The 17,411-nt window shown below is 39.7% G+C and overlaps 1 protein-coding gene across 12 annotated transcripts in view; it reads left to right on the forward strand.

Moving 5' to 3' along the window:
* The window catches only part of CEP350 (centrosomal protein 350), a 136,348-nt gene that overhangs the window by 84,531 nt on the left and 34,406 nt on the right, over nt 1–17,411 (forward strand). For 9 of the 12 annotated variants that reach the window (XM_043491378.1, XM_043491379.1, XM_043491380.1 and 6 more), the window contains exons 27-31: nt 1,217–1,374; nt 5,739–5,861; nt 12,499–12,698; nt 15,556–15,767; nt 17,072–17,216. In XM_043491378.1, the coding sequence (XP_043347313.1) occupies nt 1,217–1,374; nt 5,739–5,861; nt 12,499–12,698; nt 15,556–15,767; nt 17,072–17,216 (838 nt within the window). The remainder of the gene's footprint in view (nt 1–1,216; nt 1,375–5,738; nt 5,862–12,498; nt 12,699–15,555; nt 15,768–17,071; nt 17,217–17,411) is intronic. The other 3 variants (XM_043491385.1, XM_043491386.1, XM_038412957.2) reach the window with 1 other exon arrangement.

Consider the following 17,411-nt stretch of genomic DNA (forward strand, 5'->3'; position numbering starts at 1 on the left):
GGGCCCTGAAAAACTGAGGCACCCAAAATCACTTTTGAAAATCTTGACTAATAAAACTAGTTTTCCTTACTATACATTTCTGGTTTAATCTGGAGAGACTAAAGCTTTCTGGTGACTTCAGACTATTTAATTCAGTCTTCCAGTTGCACAGGATATAAGACACTAGGGTCCTAAAATAGAAGGAAGCCTCTGTATCATGGTGGTAGATACTAGTAGCTTCCTGGATGAAAGACCTCTTTGGAAAGTGAACATACTTGTTATAGTACAGGATTGTTGACTATGGCAGCAGCAGGATTCTAGGACTTTCCAGACCATGCAAAGAGTGCATTCACTGAGTAGGAGGAAACAAAAGGAAGGCAGACTCATCTAGGAAAGAAAGAAACCCATGTAGTTAACTTGTTAAATAAGTCCTTGTTAGAGACTGAGGAAGGTAAAATGTAGAATCGAGATTCTATAGAATATATCCTATCCACAAAGGGAGGAAGAGAACAAGACTGAGAAAAAGACACGAGAGAGGGGTGGAAGCTCAATACTTTGAAATGTGTAGGTAGTATGGTTTGAGGTCTTGACCCTTAGTCTTGCATGTTTCTTTCTCCAGGTAGAAAGATAAGAGAGATCCCATTACAGATGTGAAACTCTTTACAAAATCTAAGATGAGGCTTTATTCTAGCAATATGGAAAGGATTCACTCAGTATTTAAGAAACTATCAGTGGAGAACTTAAGTTACAGAGAGGCAGAGTATTGAAGGGATTTATGCTGAATTTTTAAAATTGTTAGTATATTAAATAAGCTACCAAGCGTCTGCAGTAGGAACTAGTGCCTCAAGTTTCTATTGTCAGATTGGTGTTGGGTGGGAGGTATATATGGGGTAAATTAATAAAATAAAAAAGAAACCTGAAAAGGTTCAATTAAAACAATTGCCTGCCTTCTTTTGGCTCTACAGTTTTCTCAGTAGAGGTTTCTTATGGATTTAAGTTCTTGATTGCTTAAAATTCCATTGTGTTTGAGTTTTAGTAACCTCAGGATAAACTCTAACTAGTGTGCTTGGGTCCAAGGATTAACCTGACTAAAGCAGTAATAACTGTTGTTTACAGGGCCAAATTTTGTGTTTTAAGCTGGAGAAAGGAGGAAAGCGGATCAATATTCAAAAAGTTCTTTTCTCACTCTTCACTCCAAGCCCATGGTACTTTTCTTAATTTTGTTCTGCTTTTGCAGGAGGTTCGCAGTGAGGATGATATAAAGCAGAGCAATGCTTCCAGCCCACTTCCAACTGATGTAGAGACCCGCAGCCCTTCCCCAATCTCCATCTCCAGTAGTGAGACTAGTAGCATCATGCAGAAGCTCAAGAAAATGCGCAGCCGAATGGATGAAAAGTAACTATTTTTATAAAATCTGTTTTGTTTATTTTAATAAAACTAGTAGCGGAAATAAGTAAATGCTTTGTTTTATTAGCAGTAGATGATACTGCCAAGGCTGCTCCCTTTTACTACAGCAGCCCTTCAGTTCAAATGACCATGCCATTAATTTATATGAGGAGTTGAAATGGAGTTGAGTTCAATAGAGTACAACTTGGGAAAGTGTCTCCTGTAGTTCAGTGCAGATAGATCTTTAAGACTACTAAGATACAGTGTCTGTGTCCTCTGTTTGGGCATCTCACTTTATCCCTTTCACTTTTTAAAGGGGAAATTTATTGAATAATGCTTTGATGTTACAGTACATCTTTGCCCTGCATTCTAACAGAAATCTCCTGGCACACTAGTTGACTTCAGATTCTGATTTGCAGATCACTGGCTAGCTAATCATATAGTCCTGGCTCTCCTTGTTTTTAACTGCTAAATTGGATTAAAAATCATCTAAAGATAAATTACTTTTCACTTAAGCAATTGTTGTAGGTGGCATGGGATGGTGTTTGATCATGAATGAGAAGGGGAGATGGTCTGAATGATTATGAAGGAAATAGTAGGCACTCCATGAGATAATCCTGCTGTTAATATGTGGTCCATACACTGAGAAAAATTGAGAACATGTGAGCCACAGGCACTTACTGGAAAGCAGAATACAGAGTCTAAAAGGTGGGGGTATTTAAATTTAGTTTCCTATTTTATTTTTATTTTATTTTATTTTATTTCATAAATGGCTTTTACAGTATGCTTGGTTAAAGGAGATACAACCTAATTGGAGGGCACTAGATGCAGTACAATGAATAAAGAAATTATGTCAGATCTAGAACGTCCTTCAGGGAATTTGGATGGTATAAATTTCACAGTGAAATAACCCTTGTTTCCTAAAGATTGGTATTAGCTATGGCTCTACATTCCTGCTGTACAAGGTAACGAAGGAGCAAATTCATTGCTTCATGACTAGTAAAATTTTTCCTTGAGGCATGCCCTTTGTGTAATGCCTGTATAGTATATATATCAAAGGATATAAATACTTTGTTGCAGAGCCCCTAGTTCCTTTTGTCTTATTTCATTGGTTAACTATCACATTTTCAAGTCAGAAATGTTTAGGCCATCAAAGACTGCAACTTGAAGGGCATGTGAAAAATAATTTCATCAGAGCTTGTAGCCAAACTCAAGCTGATCTGAATAGATGAGATATTTGTAAAATAAAAATATGGCATTCTTTTTCACTGAAAATCTGCAGAAGCAATTCAATGTGGAAGTTTCTTGTTCTGCTTTAAAAGTCCCACATACGTCTAAAAAGTTAGCTATTACAGTTCAATGTGTCCACTAATCTTGGATATTAAACTAGTACCTTGAAGTTACCATATAAAAAGGCCCTAACTGCCTTCAGCTCTTCTTTTTTGACCTTTAACTATGGGTCACCACTATTAATAGTCTTAAAGTAATTGCTGTAAATAGCTTTAAACTTGTTACTAGTTAAGGTAATTATAGTTTAATCCATACTATGCAGATTTTCTGCTGTTTTTTCTCTTTTTGTCTCTAGTATCCCAAGATGTTGGGTCCAGAGAAAAGGTCATGAATCAAATGTTACACATCTTGTAATGACAAGATATCCATGACTCATTAGTATATTGGATACTTGAAATGCCTGGGGAGGGGCATAAGTCCTCCCAATGTTAGATTCTCAGTAACTATGGTAATGAAAGCTCAGATAGTAATGGGGCCCATATAGTAAGAAAAAACTTGACAGAAGGTCAGTCTGATTGCACAGTCTTTACCCACTTTGGGTCTAAAAGGAAGTCTTCTGACCCAGACTCCACTGATGGGTTTTGAGTGGCCTGAGCCTTCAGTTCAATTCTCTTCTTTAAAGAAGAAACAGCATTCAGGACAACTGAGACACTGACTATAAAGTCTTAAGAATCTGTGCCTCCCAAGTTAGTCATGCTAAACCAAGTCCATCTTTATACAAGAAGAGTTGAGATTTAACTATGCCCTAACATAGACAAATCCTTTTAGAATGGGAAGGGCCACCCTGTTTATGGGCAATAATGGGTTCCAGAGTTCCCCAAAAAGAAAGGGTTTTTCTCCTTAGAACAAAAGAAGGTCTTTGAGTCTTCAAGGTTAAGAATCAGACAGATTGAAATTTCCAGTGGCGACAGATGCCATAATTCAGAATTGGTTCACAGTTCTTGAATTTTGAAATTTTACTTACATACCTTGATAACACAGTAGCTCTATAGGAAGTATCATAGGTGACTGAGTATCAAGGGGTAGCCATGTTAGTCTGTATCCACAAAAACAACAAGAGGTCCGGTGACACCTTAAAGACTAACAGATTTATTTGGGCATAAGCTTTCGTGAGTAAAAAACCACTTCTTCAGATGCAATTGATACACTTTTTTTTATCAGTGACTGATGCACTTTTTAATGGAAGTATTTTTATGCCAAAAAAATTTTTGGCAATATTTAATGTTCATCTTGTATTGTACTAGACACCTCTCTTCTTTCTCCAGGAGTGTAGATCATTAAATAATGCTTACCTTTACAGAAAAAGAGTTCGTTACTAGTAGATAACGACCCCTATTACAATCTTGTAAAATTGTTATAAAATCTTCAGCCTTGGCACACAGTAAACATACCTTTAAGATGATAGGAAGAGGCCTAATGATATTTTAGTTGCCAGTCAAAACAATTGCCCTAGTTCAGTAGAATTTTCAAGACTGGCTAGCAGAACAGTTGCCCTCCTTTTATTGCGCTCTGAGCAGTAAGAAATGGAAATTATGCCTTTGTGTGGTTTAATATATCATTCCAATGTTCTCATTGCTTCTTGTGCTGTGGATTGTGTGTGTGTTTGTAGAAGTTCAGGGAGGAGTAGAACTTTCTTTTAAACTTAAATTTAACTTTTACTTTTGCCAAACAGATTATGCCAAATGGATATTTTTTTACGTAATTAATATTTTACTACATGGTTCTGAAACGGTATGTTTGTTCATAAAAACCAGCTTTGCAGACTGCGGTGTTCTCCCAAGGATGTAGCAAAAAATACAGTTAAATCAAAGCAGTACAGCAAGACAGTATTGGCAGAATTTTTGCGGTTGGGGAAAGGAAGCCATCCCTTGAAAGAGAACTAATATTGAATTAGTCTAATTGCATAAGGTGCAGGAAAGAAACTGAATGATAAGAATCAAGTAAAAGCTAACTGGGGAAGAAGAGGGCTTTAAAAGCCAGCTATACCTCAGACTGGAAAGGAATGCTGGATTGCTGGACTCTGTGGCAAAGGAGAGATTCTTCTTCTCACTTCTGTGACAGCTTCAATACCTATCTTCTGCTAAGAAGGGAAGAGAAAGAGAGTTTCTGTCTTAATCCTTGTGGTATGCATGTGAACAGGAGCATGCTCTGTCAAAGAGAATTAACACTTTTTTCCCCTTGTGTCCTCTGCGTATGCAGCTTCAACAATAATCATCCATGCACCATAGAAAATAGAAGAACTAACCTAATCTTTTGCTTTATCTTAACATGTTTCTTACCTTGCACTGTAATAGTGAGCTATCTGTAGCATGGCTTTTTCCTCTGAATAACTTATGGGGGCTACACTATATTTTAAATATTATCATCCAACTGGCTTCAGGAATTTTGTAATATGGATGCAATTTTGTTGCACTTTAGTACTTTTAAGTGAAACAGGCAGTGTGTAAACCTGAAAAATGTGAGACCAAAATTATGCTTTGCTGAGAATGAAAAATGGCAACATCTGTATTCCAGCTAGAAATAGATGTACCCGTGAACATTTCAGGCTATTTTTCTGAATCACTTCACTATTTTTGAACCAGGTGGTGCTATTAATTAGATCAGTGGCATTTATCTTTGGAAAAATTGTCAGATTCATGTTTGAACCTACAAGTGAAAATGTGTTTGGGGTCTCGAATAGTACTATTGTCCACATCATAAAACAAACAAGTCTTCTACTGAGGACTGGAATAGCAGGAGGTGCTAAAGACCCAGGATTGAGGTGTGTGCACAGAACTGCAATGGAAGCTTGTACGCAAGCAACAAAACTACTACCAAAATCTAGGGGGGAAATTAACCTAGATAACAATATGAAAAGAAGCTTGCATTTAATTGACAGAATAAATTGTTACATTTTATGCATAGAAGTAGTTATGTTCTGTTGCCCTTGGAGTGACAACATACAATTTTTCTGTTTAAGATGAGGTGATATAATCCATGTAATGTTAACACATTTTTAAAATTCTTTGTTAGCTGCTCTCCTTTTCTTGTTCTTTCTGTCTTTTTGATATCTTGGTTTTAAACTCTTCCTCCTTATTTTGTAGACACTGCTCTCCTGTTCACTACTTCTTCTCTGTCTTTACGTCTCACCACTGGGCCTCTCTCAGTGTCTGTTTTCCCAACCTCCATCCCAAATTCCAGCTGTATATCTACAACCAATTGGTCAGGTAACGGCACCTTTTACAGTGGTGTACTCTTTGATAGAGCATGCTCTGTTCATTCCTAAACAGCCAGGAGGCTCCTCATCAGAGTAGAATTCCAACACTTGCCTCACTGTTTCCAAATTAATCTGCTATTGCTGAATATAATTTCCTGAGCAGTAGGTAAGAACACGAAATGGACTGCCTATTATTGAGCTGCTGCAATGGAGCAGTAATTGAAAACTTTATCTAGCGCTGGGCTTGAAGTTTGAACGCCTCAGCTTCTATTTAGTTATTGCATCTGTGTTTGGAGAGAGCACCACACCTTTTAAACTGCACAAATAAGTTTTCTTTATTCAGTGGTTTCTATTAACCTTTCGGAACTGATGGGTTAAAAAATACAGCATTAGCCCAGTTAGCCTTAGAATAGTAATGGTGTGGTGTGAATGCCTTTCTCTCCCCCACTCCACACTGACAAAAAACAACAACAAAAACCTCTTGCCCAGTATATATTAGAGTTTTCACTGGATTATTTTCTGTAGAGATCCCTGCTCTATAGGATGCATGTGCGTGCCTGGTGTTAGATTGGAACACTCTAGAATATAGCAAATATTGAGGTTGTATACGTATTCTCTTGTGGTTTGGACCATTCAATCCCCTAGGTTGTAAAAGGAACTGCAGTTCCCACCCCATCCCTTTCTTTTCTCTTACCACTGTTGATTGAAGGTCAAAACCCTTGTTTTCTCTGGACTTCTTTTGGCTTGTTCGGCTAGTGTCATCATAAATAGTTAATGTTTGTGTAGCTGTTAATTTTTATGGCAGGTTAATTGGTTCTTCATGTCATTCTTTGGATCCATGGGTTGATACAGTAGGCATCTGGTTCGGCATGGTTTTGTCAGCTCCTGCTCTTTTGAATTCATTTCAAGATCAGAGCTATGTTATATGCCTTATATTGAGGTTATCTGCATAGACTGGATGGGCTTTATACAACTGCATGGAACTCGGCCATAGGTGAGAGGTTTATCGCAGAAGTGGGTGGGTGAGATTCTGTGGCCTGCGTTGTGCAGGAGGTCAGACTAGATGATCATGATGGTCCCTTCTGACTTTGATATCTATGAATCTATCTATGATTCCATTTATTTCCATTGGCAAAGTGGCTGAGTCTGAGAAGAATCTGAGGTTGAAGTAATGTACATTGTATGAGGCAAAGATTTTTGTATTCAGACCAGTGTATCCAGTTCCTGGGTGAGTGATACTACCCACAGAGGTATATGCTTTATGCAGATTTCCTCACTTCCCCTCCCAAAATACTGAGTGGGAGTCCCACCTATGTATGTTGAAGAAAGTTCTACAGGCTAATCTGATTTTAGCTGAAATGTATTAATGAATTGGAGTCTGGAATATCTTCTGCCTAGAAGTCCAACTCTGAGAAATCACTGGGTTCAAGAATGCCTCAAGAACAACAGTGCTCACTGGGCTCAGATCCCACTATTCCCTCTCTTGGAAGGAAGAGGAGAAGACACATGATGTTTCTCTTGGTCCTTTATGGATTCCTGAAATAAGTTATGGAGACTTTGGCCTCTCTGAAGATCAAGCTAGGATGCAGTTTGAGGTCTGCTCCAGGGTTCTCAAACATATCAGGCATCTATGAAAATCCTTCTGAAATAATCGTAAGAGATCCACATGGCCTTGGACTTGTTGGCCCAACAGTCTCGATCCTTTTCCCCTGAGTGGAGGAGAAGGAAGAAATAGAGAATAATCATTCAAGTAACTGCTGCTTCCTCCTCTTCAACTGATGAGTCTGTGCATACATACCATCCTTTTATGTCTCAATTTGATGACTTTAGGAAGTTTCAGGAGTTATTGAGCAGAATGGCAGAGGAGTTGTATATGTAAACTTTGATAATTCATGGAACGCCATCTCACCACTTGTTTACTATCATTCAGCTCCAGCAGAACACAGCAACTATCCCCTTATTCCTTCTGAAAACCTCTGACTATCATCCACCTCTATCCCACAGACATTTAACCCTGCTGATAATCACCAAATCCCAGATCTCTTATTGTGGCAGTTAATAAGAAAACAAAGTAAAGAAGGGTTAACCCATCATGATCAGAATGTTGGGGAAGTAATTGTATTCCTCTGCTGTGCTTCAGAAGAGAATAAGGATTCATCAAATGATATTGGAACATTACAATTTCTTATCTTGGGACAGACTTCTCCTATTAATGGATCGGCTTCCAAAATAGTTGAAAAAAGAAGCCAGGGTAGTTGTGCCTGAAGATCAAAAGGAGGCAAAGCATGCCTCTCGTGTGGCTTAATTTCTTAGACACAACTCATTTGGTAGTCATGGCAGTGACTTAGCAATGAATTATGTCTAAGGAGGCCAGGCATTCCACAAAATGTTCTAGCAAGTAGAAATATCTTCCTTTTGAGTTCTCCCCACATATTTAATTATAAGACCAATTATACAATGGAAGAGAGAAAAATTCTAGGTCTTCTTGGAAATGTTTGACTGGATTGATCCTCCTACAGGAAAAAGCTAACTTTCCAGTATCCAGGTGCAGCAGAGCAATCATCTGAACACTTTGAGAAACCCCCATCAGAAACTGTCATTCTGGCAGAAAAAACTTCAGTTAGCAGAGATAAAGGAACTTATCTACAGCTTGGTGGTCTGTGCCAGTGGCTCCCAAAACTTATTGGTTCATGTACCACCAACTTAAAAAAAAAATGTATGAAGTGAATGGATGGAATATCAAGCTCACATATTTGGCAACCCCTCATCCAGGTACGGTTTTTGAGGCAGTAAATTTAATATGCATACAAGAGCCTTAAGATAATAAATATGGCAGGTTATTTTAGTTTCTGCTTAGGGAGCCAACTTCCTTCTTTATTTTTCATGAATCATAGAGTTGCAATTACCTCAGGCAGATGCGTGCTTGAGGTTGGTTTCAAAAAGATTACGCCATTTAATTCCTCTCTATGCTTCTTACCAATCTTTTCTTACCAGTTACTAAAATATACTGAGAAGTAATTGTCGTCTTTAAAAAAAAAAAAAAAAAAGATAGCAAATGTCACCTCTGTGGCCTACATAAACAGACTAGGGTGGGCTGAAGGAGTTGAGCTTCATCCTGTTCCATTGTTCAGAGGAACTTTTTGCAATCTAATAACCAGCTGGCTGTGCAATTTAGCTGATCATTTATGTGATGGGCTTTAAATCTGAAGACCTTGTACCAGGAAAACTATCTCTGAATTCTGCTATGTTCCAATGGATAATATGCTCATTGGCCCTTAGCACATCAGTCTGTTTTGTAGCAGCAGCAAGGTAACACTTTACTCAAAGGCGATTGTCACAGATGCCTGTCACAACATTGCCCAGAGGGTCTATTTTTATACACCTTCCCTTCTGTGCCCCTTCTAATAAAAATGATTCAGAAAATGGAGATCCAGAGAAAATAATCTTAGTGGCACCCCATTGTTAGCAATGTTCTTGTAGCTGTATTGGTCTCAGAATATGAGAGACAACATGAGGTGAGATATCTTTTATTGGATCCATTTCTGTTCATGGAAGATATAAGCTCTCAAGCTAAACAGAGCTCTGCTTCAGGTCTGAGGGATGGAAGCAGAATGTCTCAGCTAAATACAAGTTAAGCAGAAGGGACAAGTGTGTTGGAGGTCATCGCTTGAAATGAAGTGGGTTATTGGGGGTTAGACTGTTATGCATACAGTATTGTTATGCAAACAGTATTGAAATGGGCAATTAAGGATAACAGACAGTGCAGTGTTATAAATTGTTCTAATGAGTCATAAAAACAGTGCCCCTGTTAAGTGCATGGTTTTTGGTAGCTAGCAGAGTTATGAATGTAAGTTTCCAGGCTTGCCTTTTGGAGGTTTTATGCAGGTTTCCCTTGAGGACAAGTACTGAAAAATCACCTTTGTTGAATGATCGCTGTGTGAAAAATTTTCCCCCGTGGATGATGTGATGTATTTTTGTCTATCATTTTTCTATCTGAGTTCATTCAGGAGTGAGGTGATTGTCTGGTTTTACCCACTTAGTTATTAATGGGGCATTTGATGCACTGGATAAAGTACCCCACACGTGATAACATATGTAGGACCCATGAATCTTGAATATGTGTTGTGGGGGATATTGATCATCATAGCAGTGGAGATATGTCTGGAGGTTTTGCATCTTGTTCTGGCAGAGTCTGGTGCTGCTTTGAGTTGGTGTGTGCTAGTCTGTGGGGCGCATGTTTCTGATGATGAGCTGGGCAAGGTTGGTGGGTTGTTTGAAGGCCAGAAAAGGGGGTTCAGGAAGGATTTCTTTCAGGGTGTGGTCCCTATCAAATATGGGTTGTAATTGTTTGATGATACCCCATAAGGGTTTCATTGTGGGGTGGTAAGTAACAACTAGGGGTGTGCGGCCAGGGGGTTTCTCTTTCCTGTATTGAAACAGGTTCTCCGGGTATATTTGGATGGCCCTTTCCATGATGTGATCTACTTTTCTGGTGGCGTGTCCTTGTTTAGTGAAGGCCATTTTAAATGTGTTTAGGTGTGCATCTTGGGCTTTCTCTTTGGAGCAAATTATGTGATATCTGAATGCCTAGCTGTAAATAACAAATTATGTTGAGTGTCTGGAGTGGTTGCTGGATCTGTGGAGGTAAGTGTGGTGATCAGTGGGTTTCTTGTGTGTAGTCATTTGTAGGGTTCCATTATTTAAACTAATCATGGTGTCCAGGAAATGGGTGCTGGTATGGAAATGTTCTAGCACCTCATTGGAAGATGAGACTCTGGTTTTCACTGCTCATACATTTACTGAACTACCTTTTGACTATTATGACAACTGGACTTGTGCTTCTGGAATCCAGTCAGCCACAAAGAACTGGGAATTCAAAACGCATCAGCCTGGCTGCTGAATGAAGCAAGACAGAGGTAGTTATCGTAATGAGGTCATTGTCACCTAATTGGTCTCCATAAAAGTTTCTGGGTCAAGGACCTACTTGACTAACTGGAAAGGCTATGACATGCATAATTGAAAACAAGGAATAAAGAGTTAAACAGTCTTGGTGAAGAAACAAATGTGGACTCCATGGTGATCCAAGTATTGTCAATTACAGTTCCCTCAAGATGCCTTATCCAGGGGTTTTGTACTAGGACTTTAAAGGTATATACATAGGCCCTAAATTCAGTTATTTGCTGCCAGGTAGACGGATCACTCGTAGGCCAGCAGCATGTATTATATCATATATTTTTTCAAAGTACTGAAGAAGTTCAGACCTCCAAACAGTTTAATATGTCCAACATGGAGTCTCAATTTAATCTTAAAATCCCTCATTTCACATCCCTTTGAATGATTAAAGTAAGTTTCTCTATACTGCTTTAGTCTTAGTGTATTTCATGATATCAATCACATCTCCATGCCAAGTATAAGAGATTCAGAGTACTTTACATGTGAATTATAAATACATCCCCAAGGACAAAATGATACTGAGAATTGAGGAGGAATTCATCCCCTTCAAAGGTGGTCAGTGTTCCACAGAGCCCAAGATATAGTTCTGCCTTCCTTCTGCCTCCATTTCTCAATGCAGGAAAGAGAAGCGGTGGCACACTCTGGATGTCTGATGGCTCCTGAAAATATATCTTCATATAATTATTCAGAAAATCTAATTTTTATTTGGGAGCTTCCATGTAGTTAAGTGAAGGAAAAAGGCATGTGAAGACACCATTTCCAAGAGCAGGGGTCCATACAGACAATATTAAAAGAAGAGTTACTTATCAGTACCTATAGTTCTTCAAGTGGATTGTCAATATGGAACCATATGCCCTCTTCTTATGGTTGCTTGTGTATTTGGAAAGAACTTGAGATATTTAGGGTTGCAGTATCTTCTGAACCAGTGAGGACAGTAGGGAGAACGTTGGGATCCATGAAAAAGAATGCTCACGATCCCAATGGTCACTGTTTTCTAGAGGGTTCTGACTTAATGATAACAGCCTTTTTGCATGCCTAGGAGTGGGGATCACTACAGACTATCTGTTCAAATTGGTTACTGGTGAGTTACCCTTCTATGTATAACTACAGTATTTAAAATCCTCAGAATTTGTAAGTGATTAGCTCCCTCCAGATTAGTGATCTGTTTATCATGCTGTATCATAAAAGCAGGCCTCAGAGTTATCCCTAAGTGACCAGAAGTTAATTATGTGTGTGTTGGCTTTCTGCTCAGTGGGCCTGGTGCAAGGTCAACCTTGAAACCTCTTTTGAAGGGGACAGGCATTTAAAAAATCCAAAATGGTGGGTCTCTTGGTAGATTAAGAATTTTCCATCATAGTTTTTACATTAAAGACTTGCCCGCTTCTTATAGAAAGGAAATGTGCAGAAAGATATGAATTGGAAGATATCTGTTACATTTCTGATTTTTTTCTGTGCTGTTCTACATAATTTGTCAATGAACAGCAATAAGTCCTACAGAGTAGTAACAATAAGTCACTTGCCTCTTTTTATTATATAGTTTTTTCATTTGTTTTTTGGAGATATATGGAATGTCACAACATTGATATTCTCCTAGAAAATGACAAGTCTATACAGCGTGATGATAGAGCATCTGGCCATTGGGTCTTTTGGCTGTGGTAGACTGTTTTCCCATTGTTTTCTGATATGTTTATCAGGTTCCTGACTAAGCGAGAACAGAAGCTGATGCAGCGGCGACAACATGCTGAAGAACTGCTGGAGTGGAAGCGCCGTCTAGATGCAGAGGAAGCAGAGATACGTCAGATGGAGAAACAAGCCTTAGCTGCTTGGGACAAAGAGAGACTCAAAACAAAAACAGCCAAGAAGGAGCTGGGGGACCAGAGGGCTGAACCCAAAGGTAAAACCATGTCCTGCTCAAAGAGTGACCCAGTGCAAATAATGACTGGGCAAAACATGAACTATTAGCCTCTAGTAGGCTCATATTTTTGTATTTTCTTCCTGTGTGGCGGTGGTTATTCCTTTCTGGACACACAATTGTGTTCTGTCCTCTGCGCTTTATTAACTTCTAATTCTTATCATTATCTTTAACCTTAGCTACCACTTTTACGCTGCTAATCAAAAGTATGTCTTTAATGACGTTGTTCACCCTCATGTCTTGCATTGACCAAGTAAATCTGTTTCTTTGTTTCAACTTTCCAGAGCTAAATACCTCTGATAGAATTGCTTCTCTTATACAAGACGAGCTTTCTCAAGCGCCACTCCATCTCCTCCTCAACTCAAAGCTTTTGGCTTCCAGTGGCTTTATCTTGGTGACATCTTTGACTCTGTGCCCTTCTTCATATTTACATGTTATAGCTCGAAATACACCTGAGGCTGCCTCTGCAGCTTTATCCATGTGTCTCAGTGCCTCTGTTTGTCTCTGTTTTTCTAATCCAGGGGTCTCAAACTCAAATAACCACGAGGGCCATATGAGGACTAGTACATTGGCTTGAGGGCCGCACCACTAAGCACACACCCCTGCTGCCCCGGCCCCGCCCCCACTCCACCCCTTTCATGAGGCCCCGCCCCTGCCTCGCCTCTTCCCACCCCTTCCTTGCCTCCGGAGCTTCGGGGGAGGTACCTGGAGGAGCGGCCAGGGCAAGACACAGGTCCCTCTCCCAGGTTCTGGCTGCTTCCTGGAGTGGCGCGGGGGCAGGGCAGGCAGGTAGGGAGGGAGCCTGCCCTGTCTCCAGTGCACGCTGAGTTGGAGCTGCTCTAGGTAAATGCTGGGGGGGCGGGGGGGCCTCTTCTTGCCTTAACTGCTGCAACTCTATTGGCTCCAGGTACCAACTCCCCAAACTTCAGTATTTGCACAATGCCACTGTCCACTGCCTGTCATCTTGTGTGTACAGAGAGGCATGGCCATATCATTCATATGTTTCAGGATCCAGTTTAAATTTTATTTTCTTCTTTTTAAAACACAAATACTATGGTCTTTTACCTAGCCTGCCTCACAGACATTCCCTCTTAAACAGGGACGGCTCCAGGCACCAGCGTTCCAAGCAGGTGCTTGGGGCAGCACTGTCAAAGGGGCGGCAGTCCATGTGCCATCAGGGCGGCACTTGTCTTTCCACGGCAGCGGCAGTTCGGCAGCCTCTTTCTTCAGGCTGCCGTGGCAGCAATTCAGCAGCAGCCCCACTCTGCAGGCTACGCCGCGGCAGTTCGGCAGCGGCTTCTGTCTTCAGTCATCCTGCTTGGGGCAGCAAAAACGGCCCTGCTCTTAAATCCCCTTTCCACTTCAGTGCTGTTCTCTTCTATCTCCCTACCAGCCATCTTACTACCATTGCGATTCCTGCCATCAGAGGGAGCCTTCTCCTTCCTCACAATTTGCATTTCAGATCAGTGAAAAGCTGTTTATCTTCCCTGCCTTTGACTTCTATTTTCTCTTGCTATGTTATTAACTCTGCAACTATACATGACTAAAGTATTTTTGGGTGCAGTTTGTATGAAAGGTTCTTCTATATGGAAAATAAACTTGTGTCGATCCCAAAATGAGTCTTGTTCAGCCTTCCTATGGCAGTTTGTAATTTCAGCAAGAGGTTTCGAGAGCAGGGAGTCTAAGTGAAGAAAATACTGGTATCTTCAAGGATTGTCCCAGAGGATCTTAATTTTCCTTTCTCCCCTCACCAAAATAAAGCACATCTTTTGAATCTATGAGGCAGTTCAGAGTTATGGTCAGTTTCACTCGTCATTGCAAACTCCCACTTGAACTTCACACAACTATGACAATTAAAAAAAGAATGGTGAAATATAAAGTTTTAATGAACAAAAACCCCAATGTGTTGAATGTAAAAAGCAAATGTATTTGTAGTCCCTCCACTAATTTTATCTACCTACCAGGGTTGGAGCACAGTCATCCTGGAGAATGGAGTAAGGTGATTCCTTTCCCCAATCTCTGCCCCAATATTGAGTAATTTTCTAAGGCTTTTTTCAATAGTATTCTATATCCTATAAAAGTTAGAAAACAGGAATGTTTATAACTAGGTCCTGATTTCCGCATTCTGTTATCTGCCAAGAGTTGAAGAAATCGTAACATCTAAAATAGCGCAAGAAGCATTTTCCTATTGCTTCCCCTGTTTTAGGTTTGTCAACAACTGTTTCAGAGGAAGCGTAGAATTTTGAACTCGGGATTTGGTTTTCAACCAATCACAGCTAATCATGCAATATTGTCGAGGGGTGAGAAATTATTTCCATAGGCCGATTCCATGCTCCAGCATTGGTCTCCGGCAGTTGACTTCACCACCTAAGTGACTGCTGAGTGTTGTAATTGAATAGGGGAGCCTGTCTTTATGGGGTGTTGGAAGATGTTCATTAAGAACCACAGAGTTTGGAAAAGTTAATTTAGAATCTGCTGAAATCCCTTTTTTTAGGCATCCAGCAGCCACTACTAACATTTGGCATTTTGTTTTATTAAAATTCCATGATTAAATATTGCCTTGGTAAAAAATTCAATACCATATAATGTGAAGTAACACTATACAACCAGAATGGTGTAAACTTGAAAGCATGTCTTTCACCAACAGAAGTTGGTGCAAATATTACCTCACCCACCTTGTTTCCTTACTGTACAATCTGGCATTTAAACACAGCTTGTGACTGATTCTGTTTGATCAAATGCAGTAATCAAAACTACCTTAGATGCATGTAAATAGTGCAAGTTCTTGCTTGGCTGACTATACTGTGTGCTTTCTTTTGCTTCCACTATCTCATTTCAGAAACAGCCAGTGAAGAGGAGTCTCCAGTGCTTTCCTATACTCATCTAAACAGTGAAAGCTCTGTCCCAGAAGAACTAGGAAGTCCAGCTGGTGAACCTGTCCCATCAGAGGCTGTGGACCAAGGGAAGCCAGTAAGCCCAGATCATAGTACACTTACTGAAGAAATGGTTTACTCACAGGATTTAGAGTCTGCTACCTCGCCAGCCAAGCTTGTGAGTGAACTTTATCCTTTACACTTACATGTTCTAGTACTAGTAAAGAACCATCAGAAGAGAGTTTATTTTCTAGTAGCTGTTTAAAGCTTTCTACACAGAGATTAAACTGTTTTTGTAGCTGAAATGCTATATCCAAAGGTGTCAGTAAATATTGGAGACTCATACTTTCTTTAAAATCTTTAGAAGAAAAAATTGTTTGGGAATGGGGTCAATTAAGTATTTTTAACTTGTGTGCAGACTTACTACAAATTTTGAATGTGCCAGAGGGGCTACGCAGCATAATCAGTGGAATGCTAGCCCAGCATGCCAGTGTGACTTGGATGGATGATAGTTTGTCACGATTATATCAGGCACAGGAAGCTAATACTATGATTTTGATTTGAGTAATGCATTACGAAGTGTTTGGGGGTATTCCATAGGATAAGGAACCCAGCTGTGCCTCACACATAGTCTTGCAGGTTACAACATATAATGCCAGCTTGCTAGATAATTCTGGCTTTCTACTTTGTTCCAAGTATTATGTCTGCTTGCTTTCTAAGTTGCATCATGGTAATTCTTGTTCTCTGGGCTTCATACTTGGATGAAGCTGTGAGGCTAAAGATGCTGTGTCAGCCACTGTCTGTGGAGACACTGCTCATTGAGACTTGCATTGAGTTTTACAAACATGTTTTCTTCTGGGAAAGTCCATTTAGAACGTGCCGCTGAAGAGAGAGTGCAGTATAACATCTAATGTGCCAAAGGTTGTATTCTTTCTGGGTAAAATGGCTATGGCAAACATACTGTTAATGCTGTTAACAGATATCTGGCAGAGAATCTGCCCTTAAGAGAAGTTTTGCCTGGCTGGAAGTTGAGCCCGTGTTGTGGTGGTTGATGTAGGGTAATGCCTTGCATTTCCTGATATTGAGAGGTGTCCTTTCAGTTTAGCAGGTATATTTGGCAGCAGTTTTTATGAAAGTGTGGTTGCACCAACAAATACATTAAAAATATTCTAATCTGAAGCATACAAGTTTTCTTGTATAGCAATAAACCAGACCATGTAAGGCAGAATTACTGAGGTCCAGGTTCAAGATAAATGTCAGCTTTTGCTACGTTAGGGAGTTTTGTACTGATGCATAATACACTGAGAAGGATAAAGCTTTTGTTAATGTATTAGGATAGGTAGTTAGCTATTTATTATTGCTAAAGATTTATGGCTAGAGAATACTTTCCTTCCTTGTAATTAACTCCTGTTGACAGTGATCTCATACTTTTAAATTGAACTTCACAAGTAGTTACTTATTTTTTCTTTCGTCTTTGAATAGTGTCCTTCCAAAAGCAGTACATCTGTGTCAAAGCAGGATTCCATCAAAGGAAGCCACAGAACTGGAGGGCAGCTGCGTTTACCTGTGAAATCCCATCAAGTATCCCACAGTTGGTCTGATGAGTCTTTATCCATGACGCAGTCAGGTAAGATTGAAAGAATACATTGTCTTGTGTTTAAATTGATTTCTCATACTCTGTGTTTTTGCAACCCAGTAAATTAACTCTAATTAAGTAAATTAAATTAAAGCTAATTAAGTAAACTGAAAATATTTGAAATTGCGCTGACTTCAGGATTCTGTAGGAGGGTTTTATATTAAAGTTGATCACTTCAGTGTACAG

This window comes from Dermochelys coriacea, chromosome 8 (assembly GCF_009764565.3).
Source record: "Dermochelys coriacea isolate rDerCor1 chromosome 8, rDerCor1.pri.v4, whole genome shotgun sequence".
NCBI classification, from domain to species: Eukaryota; Metazoa; Chordata; order Testudines; family Dermochelyidae; genus Dermochelys; species Dermochelys coriacea.